The 22,188-nt window shown below is 39.3% G+C and overlaps 3 protein-coding genes across 6 annotated transcripts in view; 1 reads left to right on the top strand and 2 right to left on the bottom strand.

Annotated features, from left to right (window-relative positions):
- The window catches only part of LOC117295744, a 34,819-nt gene extending 34,774 nt beyond the window's left edge, over positions 1 to 45 (bottom strand). The window contains exon 1 of the mRNA XM_033778468.1: positions 29 to 45. Coding sequence (XP_033634359.1) covers positions 29 to 45 — 17 coding nt within the window. The remainder of the gene's footprint in view (positions 1 to 28) is intronic.
- A 313-nt stretch (positions 46 to 358) lies between these two features.
- LOC117295950 (acyl-coenzyme A thioesterase THEM4-like) lies at positions 359 to 3,258 on the top strand. 4 transcript variants are annotated; one of them, XM_033778758.1, is made up of 4 exons: positions 359 to 420; positions 1,235 to 1,506; positions 2,591 to 2,704; positions 2,982 to 3,258. In XM_033778758.1, exons 2-4 carry the CDS (start codon positions 1,265 to 1,267, stop codon positions 3,154 to 3,156), a joined length of 531 nt encoding a protein of 176 aa, XP_033634649.1. In that variant the 5' UTR covers positions 359 to 420; positions 1,235 to 1,264; the 3' UTR covers positions 3,157 to 3,258. The 4 variants fall into 4 exon arrangements, with proteins under 4 accessions (XP_033634649.1, XP_033634646.1, XP_033634648.1 ...); XM_033778755.1 differs by lacking the exon at positions 359 to 420 and adding an exon at positions 446 to 607; XM_033778757.1 differs by lacking the exon at positions 359 to 420 and adding an exon at positions 446 to 630.
- Positions 3,259 to 4,207: 949 nt separating this feature from the next.
- LOC117295757 lies at positions 4,208 to 22,097 on the bottom strand. The gene is made up of 19 exons (XM_033778492.1): positions 21,293 to 22,097; positions 20,159 to 20,573; positions 19,204 to 19,646; positions 18,482 to 18,734; positions 17,610 to 17,747; positions 16,645 to 16,830; positions 16,150 to 16,338; positions 15,937 to 16,010; positions 15,406 to 15,501; positions 14,699 to 15,001; positions 13,769 to 13,851; positions 13,210 to 13,395; positions 11,823 to 11,925; positions 11,654 to 11,690; positions 10,997 to 11,129; positions 9,823 to 9,951; positions 8,857 to 8,945; positions 6,305 to 8,167; positions 4,208 to 5,550 (listed from the first exon to the last, which is right to left on the bottom strand). The coding sequence occupies exons 1-19, from the start codon at positions 22,037 to 22,039 to the stop codon at positions 5,402 to 5,404; spliced, it is 5,616 nt and encodes a 1,871-aa protein (XP_033634383.1). The 5' UTR covers positions 22,040 to 22,097; the 3' UTR covers positions 4,208 to 5,401.
- Positions 22,098 to 22,188: the final 91 nt, after the last annotated feature.

The following is a 22,188-nucleotide window of genomic DNA, read 5'->3' as shown; positions in this document are numbered from 1 at the left end:
ACAGATAAGTTATGCACCAAATTAGTACCTGTCGTCCGCTGCCATTTTGAACTTCATTGACTTGCGCATGCGCATTCAAGGTCGCCAGCACCACTTGTTCGCTTTATAATAAGGGCGATTCTATTTTTATTCGGGGGTAAATAATAACAAAGAATGTGAAATGGATTGGCGCGCGTCTGTTATGACTCTAATGAAGGTATAGGGGTTGATTTCCACACAAAACTCCAGATAAGTGCCAAATCATGCTTGATGAAAAATTATTTTGGCTCTCTAATTAAAATAATGACTTCTTGCTAGCTGTGTCCGAATTTCTCCACACATTATTTGCATGTAAAAACTAAACCCATAAGTCGCGCCGCTGCATAGCTTGCAAAAATCCTTTGACACAGGAGGGAGCTGTTTACTTTGGCTGTGTGTGTGGTAAGTGTGGGTGTGTGTGTGATGTGGTGGATGGAGGAACGGGTCTGTTAAGTCGCCGAGTCAATGGTCAAAGGAGGAAGGGGGAGGAGTTTTGGCAAACATTTTTAACATAATTTTGTCTATTAAATGCTTCCAAATGCTGCAGAGAACAAGTGCCTGAGATAGAAGAGGACAACTTTGGAAAATGGTAATTTAGAGTAACAAAAAATGGTAAATTACAAAGAGCCAGAGGGTTAATTTTTAATCCGTAAATTGATTATAAAAACGGGTTACCAGCTAAAATTACATTATAAAAGAAAGGTTTGCGGTATAGTGTTTTTTATAGTGATATTTTATCTTTAAATAAATGAGTTGGGGTGGTTCTGAAAAGAACCATTGGTTTCAACTCAACGTTTTTATCAGTATGCATATATGCACTGATTGTCTTCTGGAGACGTAATGAGTTGGGGTGGTTCTGAAAAGAACCATTGATTTTGACTCGTCGATTTTGACTCGTCGTTTCGTATGCTCTGGCTATTTTCCTTCCTCCATGCTCTGACCTTCTTCTGGAGACAGACTCCCAATCTGTGTTCTTTGGAGGGGACCGAAGTTCTATAGCATCTCAATTGAGTTTCTGACGATCAGAACAGCTTGTTCTGGCTCTCTTTTATACCATCGGTCAACAGTCATTCATAGTCATAAGAGATAGATAAAAGAGAGCCATAACACTACCGGTGTTTCAGCACAACAAGATGGGCCAGTTAACATTTAACTGTTTGAATTAATATTGTTATTTGTTATCACAAATGTTTTCTATTATTAATTTTTGAACTAGGCTGGAAGTTTGGAGAAGCTCTCAAATCTAATGTTGATAACGCCGCAGAATGACAGACTTAAAGAGACCGAAGAGCTGCTTTCAAGACTAGCCGCTACGGAGGGATGGCAGAAAATATTTGACTCAAGAATCGACAAACGAACAGCACCTATATTCACCAGCGTTACGACGATTAATGGACAGGTCATTGACCACGCCCTGTTTCTTCACAAGGGACGGGAGAAGGTCGTTGGAGTTTGTCAGTTTGGAAAGGACGCTCAGGGTCCTACAGGGTATGGTTAAAAAACGGAGCAGTGGAGAGTGACCCTAGTCCTGGTAGGACTAGGTCTAACCAGAGTAGACCTAGTAATGGGGTTGCTGTACTCTGTGTTTTTTTCTTATAGAAATTTTGACATCTGTGGTTATACTAGCCCCCCCCCCCCACCCAACAAAAAATAACAATTTTATCTGTTTCAAAATTACCAAGAAATGGTTCAAATTTACATAGAATCTGAGGCAAAAACACATTTTTTTGTAGCCAGTTTCCAGGTCAACTTGATGACAATGAAATAGGTCAGGCTCAAGGGGACTTGGAGAGTTGGAATTCACAATTGAACAGGGAGGTTTTTAGAGTGACATGTAGACCCAGTGAGGATGTACTCTGGGTTTTTCTGGGCACTCCATTTGAAATGGGAAACTTTTAAAAGGCTGCCATGACCAGGGGCAACCAAGGCCATTGCCTCAGTAAACCCAGCCTTGCTCAAGGCAGTCGCATTATTCACTCCGAAAAGAACGTCGTTGTTAATCCACCCGTATACACTGTGCGTGGTGCGTGTAATCACACCGCACATACCACCTGTATATACACACTGTCACATCGTACGACTACTGTGCACAAGTCATCCGCCATTGTACCACTATTCGCATGCGGAGGCCGACGCATGCCAATGTGCATGGGGCTTCGCGTCGTGCGTTGTTTGTTGCGCACAGTGTATACGGGTAGGTTTTGTACAGAGCGGCGTGATGATTCGACTGCCTTGAGCAAGGCAACTGTAAATCCAGGTGTGTTTTATTGTATACATCTAGGTTTACAACAATGGACCGTTCCGGCTTTCCACTAAGCTCCACCCACCGCGCACGTGAGCAAGACACGTGTACGAGCACTCCCAATGACATTCTGTACAATTCTGCCGCGCGTGCCAAATATACGCGCACGCATGACCGAGTTTGTCCGACCACAAACATTGCTGGTCAAATGGGTGAACGCGCACAGTTTGATTGACAGGCCGGATCGGTTCATTGAATAGTTCCAAAAATCAAAAGTATACTTTGCCTTTGAAGCAATCTAATAACAAGTCCAATTTGTCTTTGTTACAGATGGGCACATGGAGGTGCAAGTGCCACAATGCATGATGCGATTACTGGAACTCTAGCCAGAAGACATACAAATGAGAAGGTTGTCACTGGAAATCTTAACATTAGTTTTATTAAGTGAGTAAATTTGCAAACAAAATCACGTTATTAAAAGCAGATCTGATGTCAGGGTTAAAGGCGCTGGACACCAATGGTAATTACTCAAAAGATTTGGTAGCATCAAAATTTACCTGGACCAAGTGCCATACTATTGGTAACATTTGATGCATCTTTGTAGGTTTTTTTTCCCCAGCAAATCTTTCATCACGTGATGCAAAACAATTTTAGTGTGGAGAGACGGCTAGTTTATAAAACTTTAACCAAATTTACTCATTCATCCCTTTTTTCCTTACAGCCCAACACCAATGAGAGCAGCCATTTTAATGGAAGCAACCATTCAAAAGAGGGAAGGACGAAAAATCTTCTTGAGGGGACGTCTTAAAAGTGCAGATGGAAAAATAACTTACACTGAGTCTACAGCCATCTTCATAATCCTTAACGATGAATTGGGGAAAATCTCCAAATTATAATTGTCAGGAAATGTTAGCTGTATCAGAGTTTATTTATAAAATTGTTAACAACTTTATGACTTTAAAAACATTTTAATTCTTTTAATTTATTCTCATGTTAAAGGCACTGGATGACTATTGGTAATTACTCAAAATAAATGTTAGCATAAAAACTTACTTGGTAACAAGCAATGGAGAGCTGTTAATAGCATAAATCATTGTGAGAAACAGCTCCCTCTAAAGTGACATAGTTTTCGAGAAAGAGGTAATTTTCCACGATTTTGATTTTGAGACCTCAGATTTAGAATTTTGTTTTCTTTTTCTAAAAACATACTCTAATGCATGATGCAAAAATAGCATACGGTTGAAATTCAAATTTAAAACAAAATAGGCTATACCCATGGCAACGGGGCATATTTTGAATTGAACATGCATTTTTGTATACTTGCACCTCAAGGCCTTTCCACTCACGTATAAACAAATTCATTTTTTTGACCACGAGTACATAATGTCAAATATTAACCTGAACTGACTCCTAACAACTTGATAATTTTTAAAACATATTAATTTTTTTTATTTTAGTCTCATGTTAATGTGTGAATACTTTTTTAAATTTGAAAATGAAATCTTCAAATTTCCTTCAACAAACCTGCCTCATAAATGACATATTTTCTTTGACTTCAGCCTAAAGAAAGTGGTTTTTACATATAATTATATTTTCTGGGCATAGTTGTGGCGTCTTCATCCCTAAACAGATGGAACTTTGGGTAGGGGATCCACTACCAATGAATTGGAAGATTCAGAAAGAGGAGAGTATACATGTCAATCTATTTATGATAGTGTTTATTTCCTGCAATTTCACATTTAATCCACTTTTGTCAGGGCAGTAATTATATCTACTTTTGAAACATATTTTTTTAAACATCACAAATAAACAACACCATCAGGGGTGCTACTTTTTTCTTTTTTCTCTCTCCTAATTGTATGTACATGTTTTTGTTTTCTTACTGTTCTTATTGTCTGTAATTGAATTTTACCTGTGAAATTAATAAATGAAAAAAATGAAACACAAATTAGGAATCAATATTCAATGTTGTTTTCTTCCGAATAAACTTCCTTTTTTTTATTAAAAACACTATGTGCAAAATCTTTGAGTTAAACCACCAGTGTTAGAAAAACACTAACCTTGTATAATTTTTTGTTGATAATACTCTTAAGACAAATTTGAAAAAAATTTTACCTCACAGTTTGTATTTCTTTCATAGTTTTGTAATGTCCACTTAGTATTGACACATCTAAGGAGCTGTTCACTAAAAAAAACGGGTTTGAGTACTTTTTGTCAGACACAAAACACAAGCTTCCACAGATTTACATTCTGCTTACACAGTTTAAAGATGATGATGGTAGAAAGCCTCCCTTGAAATATTTCTTGCTAAGGGGCTGTTGTTTTTGACAAATGAGTAAAACTGTTTCACACACAAAAATCGTTTCGGCTTGTACAGTAATGTTTACTTTTTCTCTCAAACACTTGACCACTAACAAAGCTGAAACTTCTACAGGTAAATTATACTACATACAGTGTGTACATATTTAATCACAGTGAGTTGGGATTCATGTCATGGCCAAGAACTTGCTCTACAAAAGGTACCAAAACCGTTGCAATGAAAAGTAGGATGTCTGAGTCCCTAATAGAATTATTGCTGTTCAATACCTTGGAAACAAAGTTGGAATGTTTCAGTTATTGTAGCTACAACAATATAACAAACGCCCAAATCCATAGAGCTGCTTAAGCAAAAAATACTGCTCAGCAAAAAAAAAGCAGGACACCAGCTACAGATTGTACATGTGGCATGGTATATGTAGACTGGCTTTTTGTGCTTAAGCAGCTCGGTGAAAGTTGGCTACGGTTTGAGGGCGGAGAGTTGATATTAGCTCCCTATGGTAAATGGGAGTGTAAAAACGTGTGTGTCAACTTCAAATACTATACTAAGGGAGCTATGTATTGTCCCCCGAAATTAATCACGTCATTATTTTGTTACTTTAGCCCATACTTCTCAGTATTTTGCTCGCATTGATTCACCATCAAGCACGACCTCTGTATGCCAACATCCTTTCATATGTGTATGTAGCAAGCGATATATCACGCGTGCAATATACTACACCTCCTGCGTGCGAGTGACAGTTATTCAGACTTCATAGTACTAGGCTACTGCGCTTACATTAAATAAATAGCTTTGCAGTTTCTGCGTTCAGCGTGAATACCACCTCATTCTCCGGTCTTGTCGGCCTTACCTACTGGACTGTTATCGCTCAGACGTCTCATATCCAGAGATGAGGACCTTTTGACCATGTTGTGGTTGAAAGATTCAGATGAGGACTGGGAGCCTGTTGTATAAAGCTGTCGACCTCCTTTTCCTGAAAGAGAAAAACAAATTTCAAAGCCAATAATTAGTTTATCAAATCAGTTATAAAATAGCTTATGTTTTAACGCTGCCAAAATTAGGCATGATACTTCATAGAGGCAACGAGGGTGATCGCCTCCATGTCATTGCCTTGGTGCCCTTGAAATATTCAAGTAGAAATCAACTATTTCCTCATAGGGTGCCCTTTACCAAGGAGAAAATACCTTGGTACCCTTGCCCTTTTAGAAACGAAGCAGACAGGCCTGCCCCTCTGACCGTCTCGATCAGTATGCTCTGTTGGTCTTTCTCCTAAATATCAGAGCATAATGTTCGAAACGTTGAGTTGTCAACCACTGGTTCTTTTCAGAACCAGCGCTACTCGAAAGAGATTTACACATGGTGCTACTGCGAAAAAAACACCAATTATTCTCCCACCACGAAAAGTTTCAAATCCTACTACATGTACATGTGCTGTATGTAATTAGTAGCAGCAAACAACTTCTTTAGGTATACAGAGCCAAATTTTATAAAGCATGTAAGCACAAAAACTTGTATGTAAGCAGAACAGTATTGCTTAACAGAAACAGGTTACCCATCCAAAATTACATGAAGTTGACATGGTTGTGGCTGGTGCCCCACTCAATTTATGCTTTCCGTAAAATTTTGTCAAGCAGAATTTACGCTTAACAGCTTTATGAAATTTGGCCCTGATGTAAGAACAGTTTGACAAAAACAATTTGAGAAAAGTCAGAATGTTTTGGACTTACTCGTTGGTTGGTCGAAGGAAACTTTGGATCTCAAGGGCACCTTATCTTTGGCCGATGACACCATGGGCGAGTTCATTAATGTAAATAGTCCAACTGTGGTCAATGGTGTGGTGACGCGTAGTTTCTTTGAGCCGGATGGGGGCGAATCTTGCAGGAATACCTCGTCCGCTGAGGCGAAGCTCTCCTCTTCAAAAACCGAAGTGGAGCTTCTAACCGACAACTTGGACAATCTGTGAGATCCGGCGGGAGGATTTCCACTGTCCGAAGTCTCCTCAGGAGTTTTCTTTGTTGCAGATTTACGAACAGGCGAGATGAGATTTGGAAAGTCCACATCGTCGTCCGAGTCGTCTAAGTGAGTGTCCAAGAAGGTGAATGACTCAACTTCTTGCGGGACGGATTGAGTATCTTTCTTAGCCGGTGTTGAGTCCTCTTCTCGTGAGCGACTGCGCGTTTGCATCTTGCCGGTGTCTTGGGGGTCCAAATCCGTGATGAGCGTTAAGAGATTCACATTTGCTTTACACACTGTTCCAAGTTTAGTCTGTTTTGTACATTTCCGCTTTTGATCCTCGGGCGTTTCCGATTTGAGCTTCTTTGCAGAGCTGAGCGCTTTTGCTTTTCGTTTAGACGGTGGAGTTACTTTTCCAAACTTTGGTGACTGTGACGGAGAAAGGGTGGTGGTGGATTGTGTGCGTTTAATAGAAGGTGGTGTAATCTTCTCGATAATGGATAAAGTGGATCTTTCTGGCGACTCGTACCTGGGTTTCTTTCGTCGCTGCCACTTGTGGAGGGAGCTCGGAGTGATCGACTTTGTCTGTTTGCGAGGTGACGGCGTGTGAACGATAACACGGGAATTCGGTGAAGGGCTTCTGTCGGTCTCTTTACGTTTTCTACTAGTGGGGATCTTAAGAAAATTATTTTGGGTCGGTAAACCTTTGTCTCCTTGTGACGCCTTGATCTTTGGATTGTCACTTCCTGATTCAGGATGAGCAAATTGGACAAGAGTTTGATCAGGTGATTTCAGAAGTCTTAAACTTCTTCTACTCGGAGTTAGGAAGTCCGTTTCTACCTGTGGAGGTTTTTCAGGTGTTACCAACAATGAGTCTTTTGCCTCGACATTTAGCTCAAGCTTAGCAGTTACAGGGGACTTTTTAGTTTGAAGCAACTGCTGTTTCCCATTAGCAGACTTGCTAAAACATTGTTCAGTTCTTTTTTCACTTGATTTTGAAGTGACCTTTGACATAGAAGAAGCTCCGACATCGTTGGCAGTTTTTGATTTGTCACTGGGCGATGAGTTCAGAGGGACAACTGACTTGTCTTCTGCAAGGTTCAACACTTGGGCCTCATTTTTAAGTGGCACACCATCTGCACTTGAAGACCCAGTAGTTTGTTTGGGCAAACTAGAAGTGCTCTTTGCAGGCGAGTTGAAGTTAATACGTCTCGGTGTCCTGACGGGTGTTTTAAACATTCCCTTTCCTTTACCCAGCTGCTCTTCCTTATTTCCCACATCAGTTTTAGTAAGGGATTCTGTAGGTGGCGCTAAATCAACTTGGGAACGTGTATTCCTACTTGGCGACTCCAAACTATCGCCGGGTGGCATGTTCTTACTTGGGGATTCAAACCCAATTGGACGTCCCATTATGCCCTTCAGAGTCCCTGGACTGACGATCTCACTAAGGAAGGACTTCCTGCTCGCAATCTTCATTGATTTGTTCAAAGACGGCGTCGGTGATGTCTTGCCAGCAATTCTGGATGCAAGTTCACGAGCCCGTTTCAGATCGGTCGAGCTGCTTAGAGAGTAGAAGCTGCGTCGATGGCCCGGATTCTTGGGTTTGATGCGTGGACTACTACGGCGGGTATTTGATGCTGCAATATTTAACAATAAAGAATCCTTTACTTATTTGATTATAATGACATTCCGGAAAAGGAGACTGAGAGAAAAGAGTATGAGGCAAATTCCGACACCAGGGCTCAACAAAATGGGGTTCTTACCAAATAATTCAGCACTTGCAAGAAAAACAATGTCTGGATTTTCATAAGGCGGCCTGCTGCGATTAACTGGTGCCAGTATTTTGGGCCAGGCTGTTTACAATGTGATAAAATAAGTCACAAGCACACTATTACTTATTTTGAAACTTCATAAATAGACAGGAATCTTTTCTCACAACGATTTCATTTCAAAAGTACAGAATTGGCCAATGGTCCCGAACAATGTCAAAACATGATTGTATCTTGGCTGATTTTGAATATAGCACTTGGCCCAGCACATTGTATCTGTCATGCCATTAGATTTGTGTGTAAATGCCAGATTTTAAAGAAGAAAAAAAAACCTTTTGATCTGTATCAATAAAGGAAGCTTTTAAAAGTTCAATTGTAAAACAAGGACTCACTTATTGATTCCGGAAGCCTATTATTTTCAAATAAAACACCCAGGGATCTCCTCAGGAGTCAAAGCATTACATTCTGCTGAAATTAGACTGCGACAGGGATAAACTCAGAATTTGTAGTTTTAACCATCTCGAAGCAGTCAATACTTTAATGCATTACACACTAACCTTGCATAGTTTTTAACGGTGATTCTTGTACAATTCTTGATGATGGGGTTGGAGGCACAACCTTCTCCCCACCAGACGTGGAAATTTTCCTGGTTTAAAGAACAGACGGTAAACTACAGTAAGAGGCAAATCAACTTTACCAATGGCTTTATACATCCCATCCGAAGGAAGAAGCAATGGTTAAAGGCAGTGGACACTATTGGTAATTACTCAAAATAATTATTAGCATAAAACCTTACTTGGTGACGAGTAATGGGAGAAACGGCTCCCTCTGAAGTGACATAGTTTTCGAGAAAGAAGTAATTTTCCACGAATTTGATTTTGAGACCTCAGATTTAGAATTTGAGGTCTCGAAATCAACCACACAACTTCATGTCACAAGGTTTTTTTTCTTCCATTATTATCTCGCAACTTCGACGCCCGATTGTGCTCAAATTTTCACATGCTTGTTATTTTATGCATATGTTGAGATACACCAAGTGAGAAGACTGGTCTTTGACAATTACCAATAGTGTCCAGTGTCTTTAAGTGTCTTGCTTGTGGACACAAGTGCCACATCTGGGGATATATTACATTGAACTGTATTAGCATCCTCTCTTGTCAGAGAACAACCAGGTTAAAGATGGCTACCTCAGTAACCATAAACACAGAGTTCATGATTTACAATAAAAAATAATCAAGTAATTCTTGCCATCAAAAACAAGTATTTTTATACTTCTTATTTTACTGTATCCTTGCCTTATTGAGCGTTTTTTTAATGTGCTTTTATAGAGGACCAAAATGGAAATAATATTTTTGTGTTGTCTAATAAACAAACAAACAAACAGACAAACAAAATCCGTGTCTTTTAAGATCATAACAAGAATTAGCTGTTTTCAGACCAACTTCAAAAATTGAACCCCAAAATTAAATTTTAGAAAAAAAAATCTGTTTGCCCAGTCAGCTGCATCAATCTCTATGAAATACCTTGCACGTTCTTGCTTCTTAAGCATCGCCTGCAGGACTTGCTTCTTGCCTGGTGTTTCCTTGACGACCCGCGTCTTCAACACAAACGGTGCGTCGGATTTCCTAGGGGTGTGTCTACGGGGACTCTTCCTAACATAAAAAAATATAAAAAATAAAAAGTATTAATGAAATTTGTTTTGCTTGTATTTCTAAGGTTAAACAAGAACAATAGCAACACATGATGAAAGGTATTCAAGTTTTATAAAAATTAGTAGGATTTTAAATTTTGCATGGTTGAAAGAGGTTTCGATAACACCATGTAAATATCTCTTTTTGAGTAATGTTAGTTCTGAAAAGAACCGGTGGTTAACAACTCTTTTTGCATGGTGGACGTCTAACTAAGAGAAGTTTGGTTCTTTTCAGAACCAGCACTACTCAAAAAGAGATTTATCTACATGGTGTTCTCAAAAACCTCCCTAATTTTTCAAATTGTGATTGTCTCTCAAATCATAAAATAATCCCTCTGCTGCCACTTCCCAGGTTGAATTGTAAATAACAATAATCGATTTTGGATGGGATCCCTGGCTTCTGACTGGCAAATAGGGAGACCGCAAACATAGGGATAGATTGCTCAGCTGGTAAGGCCAAATAAAAAAAAATACCAGTTGATTGTCCGGATTTTTCAGAAAAGAGGAGGATGAGGGCCTTACTATTTACTTTTTTTTTTCAAGATGGCCGCCTAGTATTTCAAATCAAGGAGGCCACCAATTCTTCAGTTTGAATCATCCGCAAACTTAATGTATACCTATTAGTTGCATGAGGACCTGTGTTAACACTAACACTAACAGGGTCGGATAGCACTAAAAAGATTTGCTGGTAGGCATTCACTAATATTGTTTTATGAAATGGAGGGTTCAAGAGCATCACGTTAGATTCGGTAAAAGCTCCTAGGCCTGTCCTCTTGAAAAGATGGATTTAAAAAAAAAAAGATAAATAAAAAAAAAACGGCCCCAAAAAAGGATGCAGGCGGGGACGATCAACTGGTCCTTTTCTTTATTTGGCCTAAAGAGCTGGTATGTTATCTGGAGGTAAAAGGTTCAAGTCCCATTCTAGTCAATTTTTCCCCGTCAACCCAAAATTAAATTTTGTTTTTTTTGGCTTAACTAAAATTCCAAGATTCTTGAAGACCTCCTACCTTGTGTTATGGATGTTCTGCATGACGGCCACACTCTGTCGTCTTGGGAGTTTACTGCTTCCCTTTTTGGGGCTTTGCTTAGCCCCTCCCATGAAGAGATTGCGGCGTACAGTCTTGGCATTGGAGGCCTCATCTGTCAGGACAGACATGCATAAAATGTGTTATTGTGAAAGTATACAAAACTTCCTAGCATGCAAAACTGTTTACAGTGTTCCGTTTCTATGGCAGTAAGACAAAAACTGGACATCTGAAAAACTGTATTCTTAAGAAAAACTTTCAAACAAATTGTATATATTTAATAGATGTTAAATTTCCATTGGGTATAAAGGACATTGTCTTCAAGTACACGCTAATCCTCCAATCAGATTTCACAGAATGGAGTGGTGATAAAAACCTACATTGCACGGCTAATATCACTACCTGTGTTTTGTGTGTTCTATGGTCACGCGCCAAGTTTGCTTGAATATAAATACATTCGGCCTCGTTGGATATGGGACGCAGAAGCGCTATATTTTTCCATATTCCACTTGCACTTGTGTGATAACTTATATTATTTGTGTTATATCCACACAACACTGGTGTTTCAGCACTGTATACTGTTTTATTCAAAAGGAAAAAAAAATTCTGGTACAATATAAATACATTTGAATAACTTACCATCTTTAACAACAGCAACCTTTTGTTTTGGCTGCTCCTAAAATAAAATAAATAAAATATAACGTCTTTTTATTTTGAAAATAACTGTTTTAAAAAATAAACCTGAAATTTATTATGGCATTTTTATTTCAAATAATTGTTACAGAGTTTGAAAATGGAATGCCTTTACCTTTTGCTCTACCTTTTTCTTGGCAGCGTTCCTTGAGGGGATCGGGATAACCCTTTTTGTTCCCATGTCAGCGAGGCTAGGATGACGGACGACAGACCTGGTTCTGTTAACAAGAACATCATTTGATAAGTTTTGCATCGCAGATAAAGAATATAATTTGATTTTACCCGTACACCACTGTTTACCCAGTACTTCCCCAAATTCTGTGAAAAAAACTCAACATTGTTAACAATAATTTCAGCCAATTGAACCTAGGCCTGGGCGACTAGTGTGACCAGTGTCACAGTCGCGACTATTGATTGATTAGTCGAGTCGCAACTACCGATGTTCAACTGCTCGATTAATCGTGCCGCCACGAATACAACAAAAATAGTCGCGACTACCTGCTTGGTGAACCAATTGTGTCGCTCACGTCACGACAACATGATTTACTTACAAAACACAATCAGACATCAGTTACACAATCCTTCAATCCTTTTGGCTTGATTTTTACTATTTTGCGGCAAACATTGCCACAATGCATCTTGAGAATTAAAAGTTAGTGTCGTAGTCGCGACTATTTGAGGTGCAACTAGTCGAGTAGTAAATTCCACTAGTCGCCCAGGGCTAGTTGTATCTAGACTAAAGGAGTAGAAACATTATATTAGGAGAGAATAAGGGGAGATGTGGTCAACTGAACTTGTACCTTATGCTCGAGACAAATGGTTAAGCAAACAACCCGTGAGATGAAGTCAACTTGTAAGATAGAGCTGGGATGGTCTAGATTGGTTGATAAAGCCACCTCATAGCTAAGAGGAGGGTGGGTCTAGATTGGTTGATAAAGCCACCTCATAGCTAAGAGGAGGGTGGGTCTAGATTGGTTGATAAAGCCACCTCATAGCTAAGAGGAGGGTGGGTCTAGATTGGTTGATAAAGCCACCTCATAGCTAAGAGGAGGGTGGGTCTAGATTGGTTGATAAAGCCACCTCATAGCTAAGAGGAGGGTGGGTCTAGATTGGTTGATAAAGCAACCTCATAGCTAAGAGGAGGGTGGGTCTAGATTGGTTGATAAAGCCACCTCATAGCTAAGAGGAGGGTGGGTCTAGATTGACACGAATACTCACTCAGGGGACATAACACTGAAGAAGATCAGGGCCCAATGTCATGGCTCTGCTTACCGTAAGCAAAGAATCAGCGCTTTAGGAAGCATGGAATTCTGCGTTTACGTCAAGCGTATTTCACAGGTTAGCAGGGAATTTGGCTTTTGCGCTCTCCACACTACTAGACATTCTTCGCTTACACAGCTAGCGCAGAAATTGGGTGCTTGCCCTGCAAGGGGAGAATGGTGACTGTAACGCAGAATTCAGCGGTAAGCAGAGCCTTGAAGTCGGGCCCTGACATCCTGTACCTTATGCTAGAGACAGATGGTTCAGCAAATGACCCGTGAGATGAAGATGACTTGTAAGATGGAGGCGGGAGGGTCTGGACTGATGAGATTGATGTCTCGTTGCTCGGAGAGAGTAGGATGGATGGCAATGGCTGCATCAGGTCATCGTAGATGGCTCGTAAGATGTGGGGCAAGGAATCTGCATAGCTAATGATGAAAAAAGTAAAAAAAAAAAAAAATAACAAACAGAACATTGGCTTGTATATAGTTTTCTATTGTTAGTCCTGATTGATCCTGGAAAGTGTCTTGACATTTGCTTCTTCTTTTACAGATCAGATTATAGTCTAATTGGAATCGGATGAAACAACTAAGGTTAAGGTTAACCGGAAATCATCATTATGTTTAACCGTTCAGGAAAATAAATGCAGATGTGCAATCCTAATCTCGACCCAACCAGAGTCTCTCAAAATCTACACAGATAAAATCTTCTTTGATTGAAACAAGGGGCCCATACCGCATTTTGTGCATTTCCAAATATTATAGAATAATAATAAAGCTATTAGTAGATCTTGAAACTTACTTTTGTACAAGCGTCTCAGAAAGGAAGGAAGTTAACCGATTGTGATCAGCAAGAAAGGGAACTGTTCGAAGAAACCTTACAATCTGAAAAACATGGAAGTTATGAAAATAGGTTGACTCACTCATTTAAAGCTTTAATATCAACTGTCATTGCTCCCTCATGGACGAAGGAAATGAACAAAAACACAAGATTGAACCTGATGATTGTGATTGTTTAAGAAACAACAATAATGCCAATATACAGCAATCCCCACTCTGTGCACTTTCGTACACCATACATGTAACCCTGTACGGGACCAACTGTCAAAGAAAACGAACATAAGTGTGCATATTCGCCAAGCTAATACTTTACAATGTTTTAAGTCCTTGTTGAAAACTCATTTGTTTAAAGCTTCTTTTTGTAATTTGCCTATTTGTATCTTGTATCTTTCTCCAATTGTTTATTTTATTGTTTCTTTAAAGCGCTTAGAGGCTTTTGCATTAGGCGCTTTATAAATGTCTTATTATTATTATTATTATTACAGACAGATGTCAGTACACTTCTCTCACAAGGATGTCATCGGATGTTGACAAACTTTAACCCGGAAGGTTATCAAATACAATGGCAATTTACAGCATTTTAACATGAGGTTAGAGATATGTAAGTTTATCCCCTATCACATGAGGACTCTATCTACCAGAAAAATGAGTAAACCACAAAATCAAAATTTGACATTTCCTTTCCTCTTTAACAGGCCTGGAATTTCATCTTTGAACATGTTGAAAGGGCAAGGCCACTTTGCAAAGGGCACTTCCAAAGGCAATGTGAAACTTTTAAAGGGCACCAAGGCCAAGACCAAGGCAATGGAGGCCATGGCCTCCGTGGGCTGTGTGTTATTCCAGGCCATTACACAAAGTATAAATCTCAATGTGAATGTAATCCGTCCCATACCTCATCTACCGAGGCTTGAACATTCTCCGGCAGCATCGGCCCTTCATCCTCATCGCTGTTCACTCCATCTCTCCCCTCAACCTCCTTCCCTGCTCCGTCATCATCAGTCCCAGGAATCGTCTGCTTCCCCGGCGTGACCTCTGTAGGTGATATAGCCTCCATCTCCAGCCGCAACAGGACTTGTAGCTCAGTCTCCTGTACTCTTAGCAGCTTACTGGGTTCATCGATGAGGGATTGGTACTTCTCTCGCAGCTGCTTGCTGGAGACTAGCAAGGTCTTGGTCAGGATGTCCCTGGCTTTCATCTGGGGAGATGAGAGAAGTCAAATATTGAGCAAGGTACTTGACCACAATTGCTTTGTTAAAAGTTGGGAAGGTAGTGCATTTCTGCTCTACCAGCCAGGCTTCTAGTGGATGATACCCATGCCTACATCCTGACGAACTGTGGGGTAACCCTTTTTCAGCCCCAGGAGTAGGTAGCAATGTGCCCCGCTACACAGTTGATTTGGGTCGATCGGTTGAGTGTAGCCCTCACCTTGAAGTGCCCGCCCGGCCTTGTGGTTTTAGACGATCTCTAATTAAAAATGTTTTTAACAAGACTCTAGTTTCTAAATCAAAAATTAAATTTGCATTTGTATTCCCATCATACGCAAACAAACCGTGATCTTGGTTTAACTTCAGGATAAATTTGAACGAAACAAAAACTCACCACTGCGTCACTTTCTGTCGAGTTGGAGTGCTCACTTTTCAGGTAGGAGAGAACAATACTTGTCATGAATTGAACGAAATGCATCCCACAAGAAGCCTGAGAATAAAACAAATGTTGTGTTAAATAAAGAATAGTAATGGATAAAAACATGCCTAGAATGTTACAACTTCTTGATAACCGAGGTATGTCTCTCAAAACATGACTCTGAGCTTGTTGCCAATAAATTGTACATCAGAAAAAGAAGAAAAAAACGACAAAACACCATTTTTACTCACTTTTTAAGCTACCAACCACATCTCAGAAAGACTTAAAAACCTTTCAGGCACTACAGCCCTGATACTTTTCAACGGCAATTGCCGTCGTTGCCCCTACCGATTGCCGCAATGCCCTTCAAAAAACCCACTTTTCACGGCAAATTTTGACTTGCGAGATCATTACCAACCTGAGGGCGCATGAAAGAGTTAAATTCATAACCAATGTTCCTGAAAATGCAAGGAGTGTTTACTCATCATTTTTTAAGTATAGACCCACCTCATTTAGGGTTCTTTCATAGTTGGTTTGGAGACAATCAATAACGTCTTCCTCGGAATTCAACTTTGGGCATTCTAGAAGAAGAAAAAAAAAACGGAACACAAGAAATAATGTTTGGATTCTTCCAAAATGTCAACCATGTCAGGAAAATCTTTCATGAGGACATGATAATGTAGGAAATGACTTATAAAAGAAAATTAAGTACATTCTTACCAAAGTTTGATGTTTTGGTTTTCTCTCTGCCAGGTACCCTGTTCTCTTTCTCTCCTTTCTTCTGTGGGCTCGGTTCCTTCGTTGTCTGAATGCGGATACTATTAGACATGATTTTCTCAGTGCGGAAACCAACGTTGATCGAACTCTTCTTGCGTTTCAGACGAGGGCTCTGCCTTGCAGGACAGGCATCTTCAAACACAAAAACAAAACAAAAAATAGGCAGGGCTTGTTTAAACCCTTACCATCCCAAATTCTAACCTATAATAAAATTTAAATTCCCCCAGCCTCAGTTTCCTTAGTGGTTTATAGCTGTGAGCTTTATTCCGAATCAAATCAATTTGCTAAGCAATAGTTTATACTAACGGAGTTCTAAGTGAATTTATATAGCTGGTTATGCATCAAATCAGTACAACACAAGCCAACTTTGCTTACCATAAAAAAATTGACCTGCCAAAATACCATTTACTGTGTTTAATATAATCTTTGGTTTCTTACCAACAGTTGGTTGCTTAGCCTGTTTTTCTGTCTCTACTTCTGCCTGTCCAGTACTCTTCATGGCTGCATTCTGATTGCTGATAGTGCCAGGCTTTCCACTGTATACTTCTTCAAGGCTTTGTAGGAGTTGGTTGACTGAAGTAGACCGGGTTGGCTCCGAAAGATTGTCATAATGTGGAATACTGAGCGGAAGAAAATTGAGTCTTAAGCTTAGTCAATAAAACAAATTAGTCTTTGGCAAAGTCCGAACTTGCAGTTGTGTCTATGGCTGCAGCTGAGCTAGACTGCCACATGATCATGCGTTGAAGTGCAGGACGCCCTTAGCAACACCTTTAGCAACAGTCATAGCCATAGCTGTAGCCCGCCAATTTGGATGCGGCCTCATAGTTATTTAAAGGGAAGGTACACATTTGGTAATTACTCAAAACAAATATTGACCTAAAAACTGACTTGGTAACGAGCATTGGAGAGCTGTTGATAGTATACAACATTGTGGGAAACGACTCCCTCTGAAGTAGCATAGATTTTGAGAAAGAGGTAATTTCTCATAAAATCAATAAACCACTTCTAGCCAGAAGTCATTGTCAAAGACCTGTCTTCTCACTATGCACAAAATAACAAACCTGTGAAAATTTGAACTCAATTAGTTGTCGAAGTTGCGAGATATTAATGGGAAAGAAAACACCCTTGTCACACAAAGTTGTGTGCTTTCAGTTGCAAAATCTAATTCTGAGGTCTCAAAATCAAATTCAAATATTTTTTTAGTGAAAAATTACTTCTTTCTCGAAAACTACATTACTTCAGAGGGAGCCATTTCTCACAATGTTTTATACTATCAACAGCTCTCCATTGCTCGTTACCAAGTAAGTTTTTATGCTAATAATTATTTACAGTAATTACCAATAGTGTCCAGTGCCTTTAAGTATGTTTCAATAAGTATCAACATTAAAAACATATTCACCTATGTAGTTTATCAATCAACCTGGTTGACGCTCCACCTGATGCCGAGTAAGAGAACCATGGTTCTAGGAGATGAGGCCGGAATGAGACCGTCTCACAAGGCACATGTGATGGAGAGACTGTGTTGAGTCTATCCTTGCTGCCTACGTATTGAAATATTTGGGTAGAAATATAAAAATAAATTAGTTTACAACCACTTGATTTTTTTTATTTGTGTTTTACCTCTACTTCGATGTGCGTTAAACACTGTATACTCAGTTCTTTCCAGACTCCTGTGATTAAAATCCACAGGAATATCACTTGGGTGGGATTTGAAGAGCAGACTTTAGAGCAGGGCCCAATTTCATAGAGCTGCTAAGCACAAAAATTTCCTTAGCATGAAATTTTTTGCCTTGATGCAAACAGGATTACCAACCAAATTTCCACGTGATTTTCAGGATAAGCTAAAAACAGCTGAATACCAGTAACAAAACAATATGCAACAAATGAACATTTGGTTGGTAATCCTGTTTTTACCACTGGAAGAAATTTCATGGTAAGCAAATTTTTGTGCTAAGCAGCTCTATGAAATTGGGCCCAGATGTCTTACCACTAGATCACAAAGCTTGCCCGGTAGCTAGAGGGAATTCACTAAAATGTTCAATTGTGTCAGATGAGCGAAGAATAAGGGAATAAATGGGTAGCAACGAGTTCATCGCTATATGAGGAAAATAGAAATTGTTATTGGAACTTTGCAAAGGGCACCACAGCAAAAGCACAGGGCACCACAGCAATTGCTGTGGATGCTGTGGGTTATTTCGAGGCATGGCAACTAATGGAGAATTGAAAGCAAGATTAAACTGATGAGCACCAGAAAATGAGATAAAAGCTAATCTACCTTTAGGATGTTTTTTACATTTTACGCTGCGATGTTTCTTGATGCACTCCTTAGTGATTTCAGTCATCTTCATAACATCATTTTCTGCTTCATTTCTTTGCCCTTCATGATCATCATCCTCAAGGTTGCTGGAATAGACTTGTCTAGGTACTGACAGTGCTTTCAAGATGCGTAGAGAGGCAGTGGTGGATGTGAGGGGCTCTAATACTGCTGAGACTGGGAAACAAGTCTCTGGATGTGGCATGTCTACCAGCTACAAATGAAAAGAAGAATACAATTTGATGTTACAGAAAAGGCACTTGACACGATTTTCACAAACTTTGAGCCTTTTTTTGAAAGAAGCAAAGCAGTCACCAAAAGGAGAAAGAAATAGTTCACTTAGTGTCAAAACCCGTACTTTAGTACATCTGGTGACACACAGAGCCTGTAAAAATTTTAACATATCCTGCTTCACTAGGTTTACAATAAGGGGAACCCAGGTCCACAAGTTACTTTTTAGGAATTTTCACAATGAACAAAAAATCTCATCCCTGTACAGGTAAATTTATAATTTGTGTTCTTCTTAGTATATTCAATATGTTTAGGAAAAAAAAAAGAAAAATGCTTGTTATTCAAAACAACCTAACATTGATTTCCTGCACCATTTTCCCATTTTAGTTTCAATGCAATCAAATATTTATTTATAATTTTGAAAAAGTTCAACCTCAAGCCACCTAACTTACCAACACTTTCCTCCGCTGGCTGAGGCCGACCATAGCATCCTTGAACCAACTTGAAAGTCTGACAACACTTTGACCTTCGACCTCTCCTTCCACTGTGCCATTCACTTCTACAATCGACGGACTCACAGCAAGGCCAGTACATGTATACACAGCAGTGGGTTGGTATTGACTAATCGGCACAGCACCCAGGGCCAGTTGAGCTCTGATGGTCACTCTGTCCTCTTGTGTACTCTTGCTGGTGTTTTGGCAATCTCTTGAAGTTGATGCTTTTGTAGAATCATCGATGTGGAATGATTGACTCCACTTTGGAGTTGAGATGGACAGCTGGGTCGATGAGGTTCTTGTTGGGCTTGATTTGGTGGGCTTTGAAGGTGTGGAGGTCATTGAAGATCTTCTGGTTAGTGGGTGTAACTCCAACTGACATAAATCTGTAACTTGCCCATCTGCAAAATGAGTAACAATTGTTCATTATCATTGTTAAATTTATCTAAAGATTTCACAGTTACATTGGGCGTGGCATGTTTCCATCTACGTCTAAGACAATCTTGTTCTTGCAGAAGTTCCATGAGCCTTGTTGACAAATGGTGGACACTATATGATTGCACTGTTTAGTTTGGGTGTATACAGACAAACTTGATAGTAATAGTGTAATAGTATTGTGTCCACCATATCTTAAAATGGCTAAGTTTTAGGAGTGACTCAATACAAAATGCAGGCAAGTATAAATGCGATTTAGCATAAGTTCTGCTTGTAAATGTTTATATGGATTGCCTAATTAAGACTGACAAGGCTTCTGTGAAAACTTCAGTCTTCTTACAGTTATTCTTGGAAAACTGGACAAATGTATGAACAAAAAACCTCAAAGGTCTTGAAGTCAGAATTAAGAAAGGTTCACTGTCTGTGGAAATAATCTTAAACATCTACATCTATGTTTGATGTTGTTTTTTAAAGCTACCTTTGTTTGCACACAGTCTTAATCGTGTGATGGGTTGCCGGGTAAAACTTATTGGCTCCACAGGCTTAACATAATGGTCCATTATAGATGAAAACGGAAGAAAACTACAACTGGTGATCTTTTCTCCCTTGTCTCGCTCCTTCCGAGTCGATTCTTCATCCGTCTTATCCTCTTGCTTCTTTCTTGACCCCATCTTCTTAGATGTTGATGATAGGTAATCGTTAGCTGGAAGGATTTTCTCTGGTGGTGTATTTATTTTGGAAGTTCTTGTGAGGTTTTGGGAAGATGATGGTAAGACGGAGTGTAGACTTGTTGCGAGGTCCTGGCTTTGGTTGATGATGGCATGAACTGGAATGATACAACCTCCAAGATCTTGTAGAGCAGCAGAGATGACTGAAAGACCATCTTGGTCTCTCTGAATCAGTAAGAAAGAAAAGTGGTTCAGATGATCAAGAAAGAAAGACGAGTCATTGGTTCAAGGGCAAGTAGGCCCGAGGAAAAGTTCATAAACTTACAAATCCTCACATTTTCAAAAATATGCAGTTTTTATACAATATTTAATACAACTGCCCGAATAATTAATGTTTGATCTGTTTTTTTGTTTCAGCTTTTTTAAATACCTTTTCAAAGTAAATTTTGAATGTGAAATTTTAAACGTAATCTGACCAAAATCAGCAATTTAATTCGATAATAGAATTTCAATAAACCATTTCATACAAAGATAAATACAAAAGGTTTCTGTAGAAGATGTTTGGAAAAACCCATCAACTGAATGTCAACACAAACCTGACAAAGTCTGGAATTTTGTGCACACATGTGCTCTTGATTGAGTAAATCCATTTCTTAACAAGCTCATTTTAAAGTCCACTTTAATTTGGATTGTGATGGTTAAAAATAAAAAACGTATCTATGTAATATTATTAACAAATGAAATAAAATAATGTCCACTTTAGTTTGGATTGTGGTAGTAAAAACATCTTAATGAAATATGACTATTACAATTATTATAAATATAATAATAAATGAAATCAAATAAACAACTTAATTTGTGGTATTTGATTTAATTTATTATAATATAATTTTATATTATTACATCAAGTAACTTTCATTTGATATTTTATATTCAATTTCAACCTTTAAATTGGCTGACATCCAAGGACTGCTGTCAATCCAAAACAATGCGATATTCTGATCTTGGAATGTTCGGTATGACCTCCCGCTTGGAACGACCATCTCAAGAAATTCAGATTTGCTTGGCAACAGGTCGTCAGGTCCAAAATCACAGAATTCCTCCAACTCCGAACGACTCACTGGGCAAGGCATGAACAGAAACACACACTTTGAAAAATTTGTACAACTTTTGTGAAATTGCTTGTTTGCATTTGGTCCATGATGGTGGGAGGGCTTTCTTCTCGTTCTTGAGTTCGTTGGAGATACCATTTTCACTGGAGAGGAAACATCCGGCCCATCCCATTGGAAATCATGAATGACGTCATCAAGTGCCTGCCGAACCGAAGTGGCAGTCAAAACTTGCGGTGTTTTCGGAGCTCGTTTCCCACGAATTGACGACGAAAGTGCGTCTAAGTCACCGGCGAGTTGCTCCTCGAAGTCTTGGAAGTTTTTTATGTTGAGCTCTTTGAGATAATCACGCTTACACGGAGGATAATCGTATGAGTGAAACATTTTGAGACCCCATCTCAAGTTCTGGATTGCCTGCTCGCCGTCGTCGCGACAGTGGGCAAAATATGACAGCAGTTTCAGCACACACAACCGGACTCCCTGGGCAAATTTGGTCACATCTAGCGGCTTTTCCGTCGGTGCGATCCGTCTACGGGCATCTACCAGAAGAGCAACCTTGAAATTTCTGTCCTTTGACGACATTGTGGATGTTTTTGTTACAAAATATTTAAAAGGACAAAACTTGTTGTTGTGTTAAATGTCAGCGGCCATTTTCAAACTGTAGTCCCACGCTGCTTTGCAAAAGTACGGTGGCCCAAGTTGGCCGTCGAAAAAAAAAAAATTAATGTATT

The sequence above is a fragment of the Asterias rubens genome, chromosome 10, assembly GCF_902459465.1.
Source record: "Asterias rubens chromosome 10, eAstRub1.3, whole genome shotgun sequence".
NCBI classification, from domain to species: Eukaryota; Metazoa; Echinodermata; class Asteroidea; order Forcipulatida; family Asteriidae; genus Asterias; species Asterias rubens.
Note: the sequence above shows the minus strand (reverse complement) of the source record. Positions and strands in the feature narration are given on the sequence as shown.

Coding starts and splice junctions, on each gene's coding strand:
- LOC117295950 (XM_033778755.1), top strand. Junction 1,507..2,590: donor GACGCTCAGGGTCCTACAGG/GTATGGTTAAAA, acceptor TCTTTGTTACAG/ATGGGCACATGGAGGTGCAA. Junction 2,705..2,981: donor CTTAACATTAGTTTTATTAA/GTGAGTAAATTT, acceptor TTTTCCTTACAG/CCCAACACCAATGAGAGCAG.
- LOC117295757 (XM_033778492.1), bottom strand. CDS start 22,039: ATGTCGTCAAAGGACAGAAATTTCAAGGTTGCTCTTCTGGTAGATGCC. Junction 19,647..20,158: donor AAGACTGTGTGCAAACAAAG/GTAGCTTTAAAA, acceptor CTCATTTTGCAG/ATGGGCAAGTTACAGATTTA. Junction 11,130..11,653: donor GGTTGCTGTTGTTAAAGATG/GTAAGTTATTCA, acceptor CTGTCCTGACAG/ATGAGGCCTCCAATGCCAAG.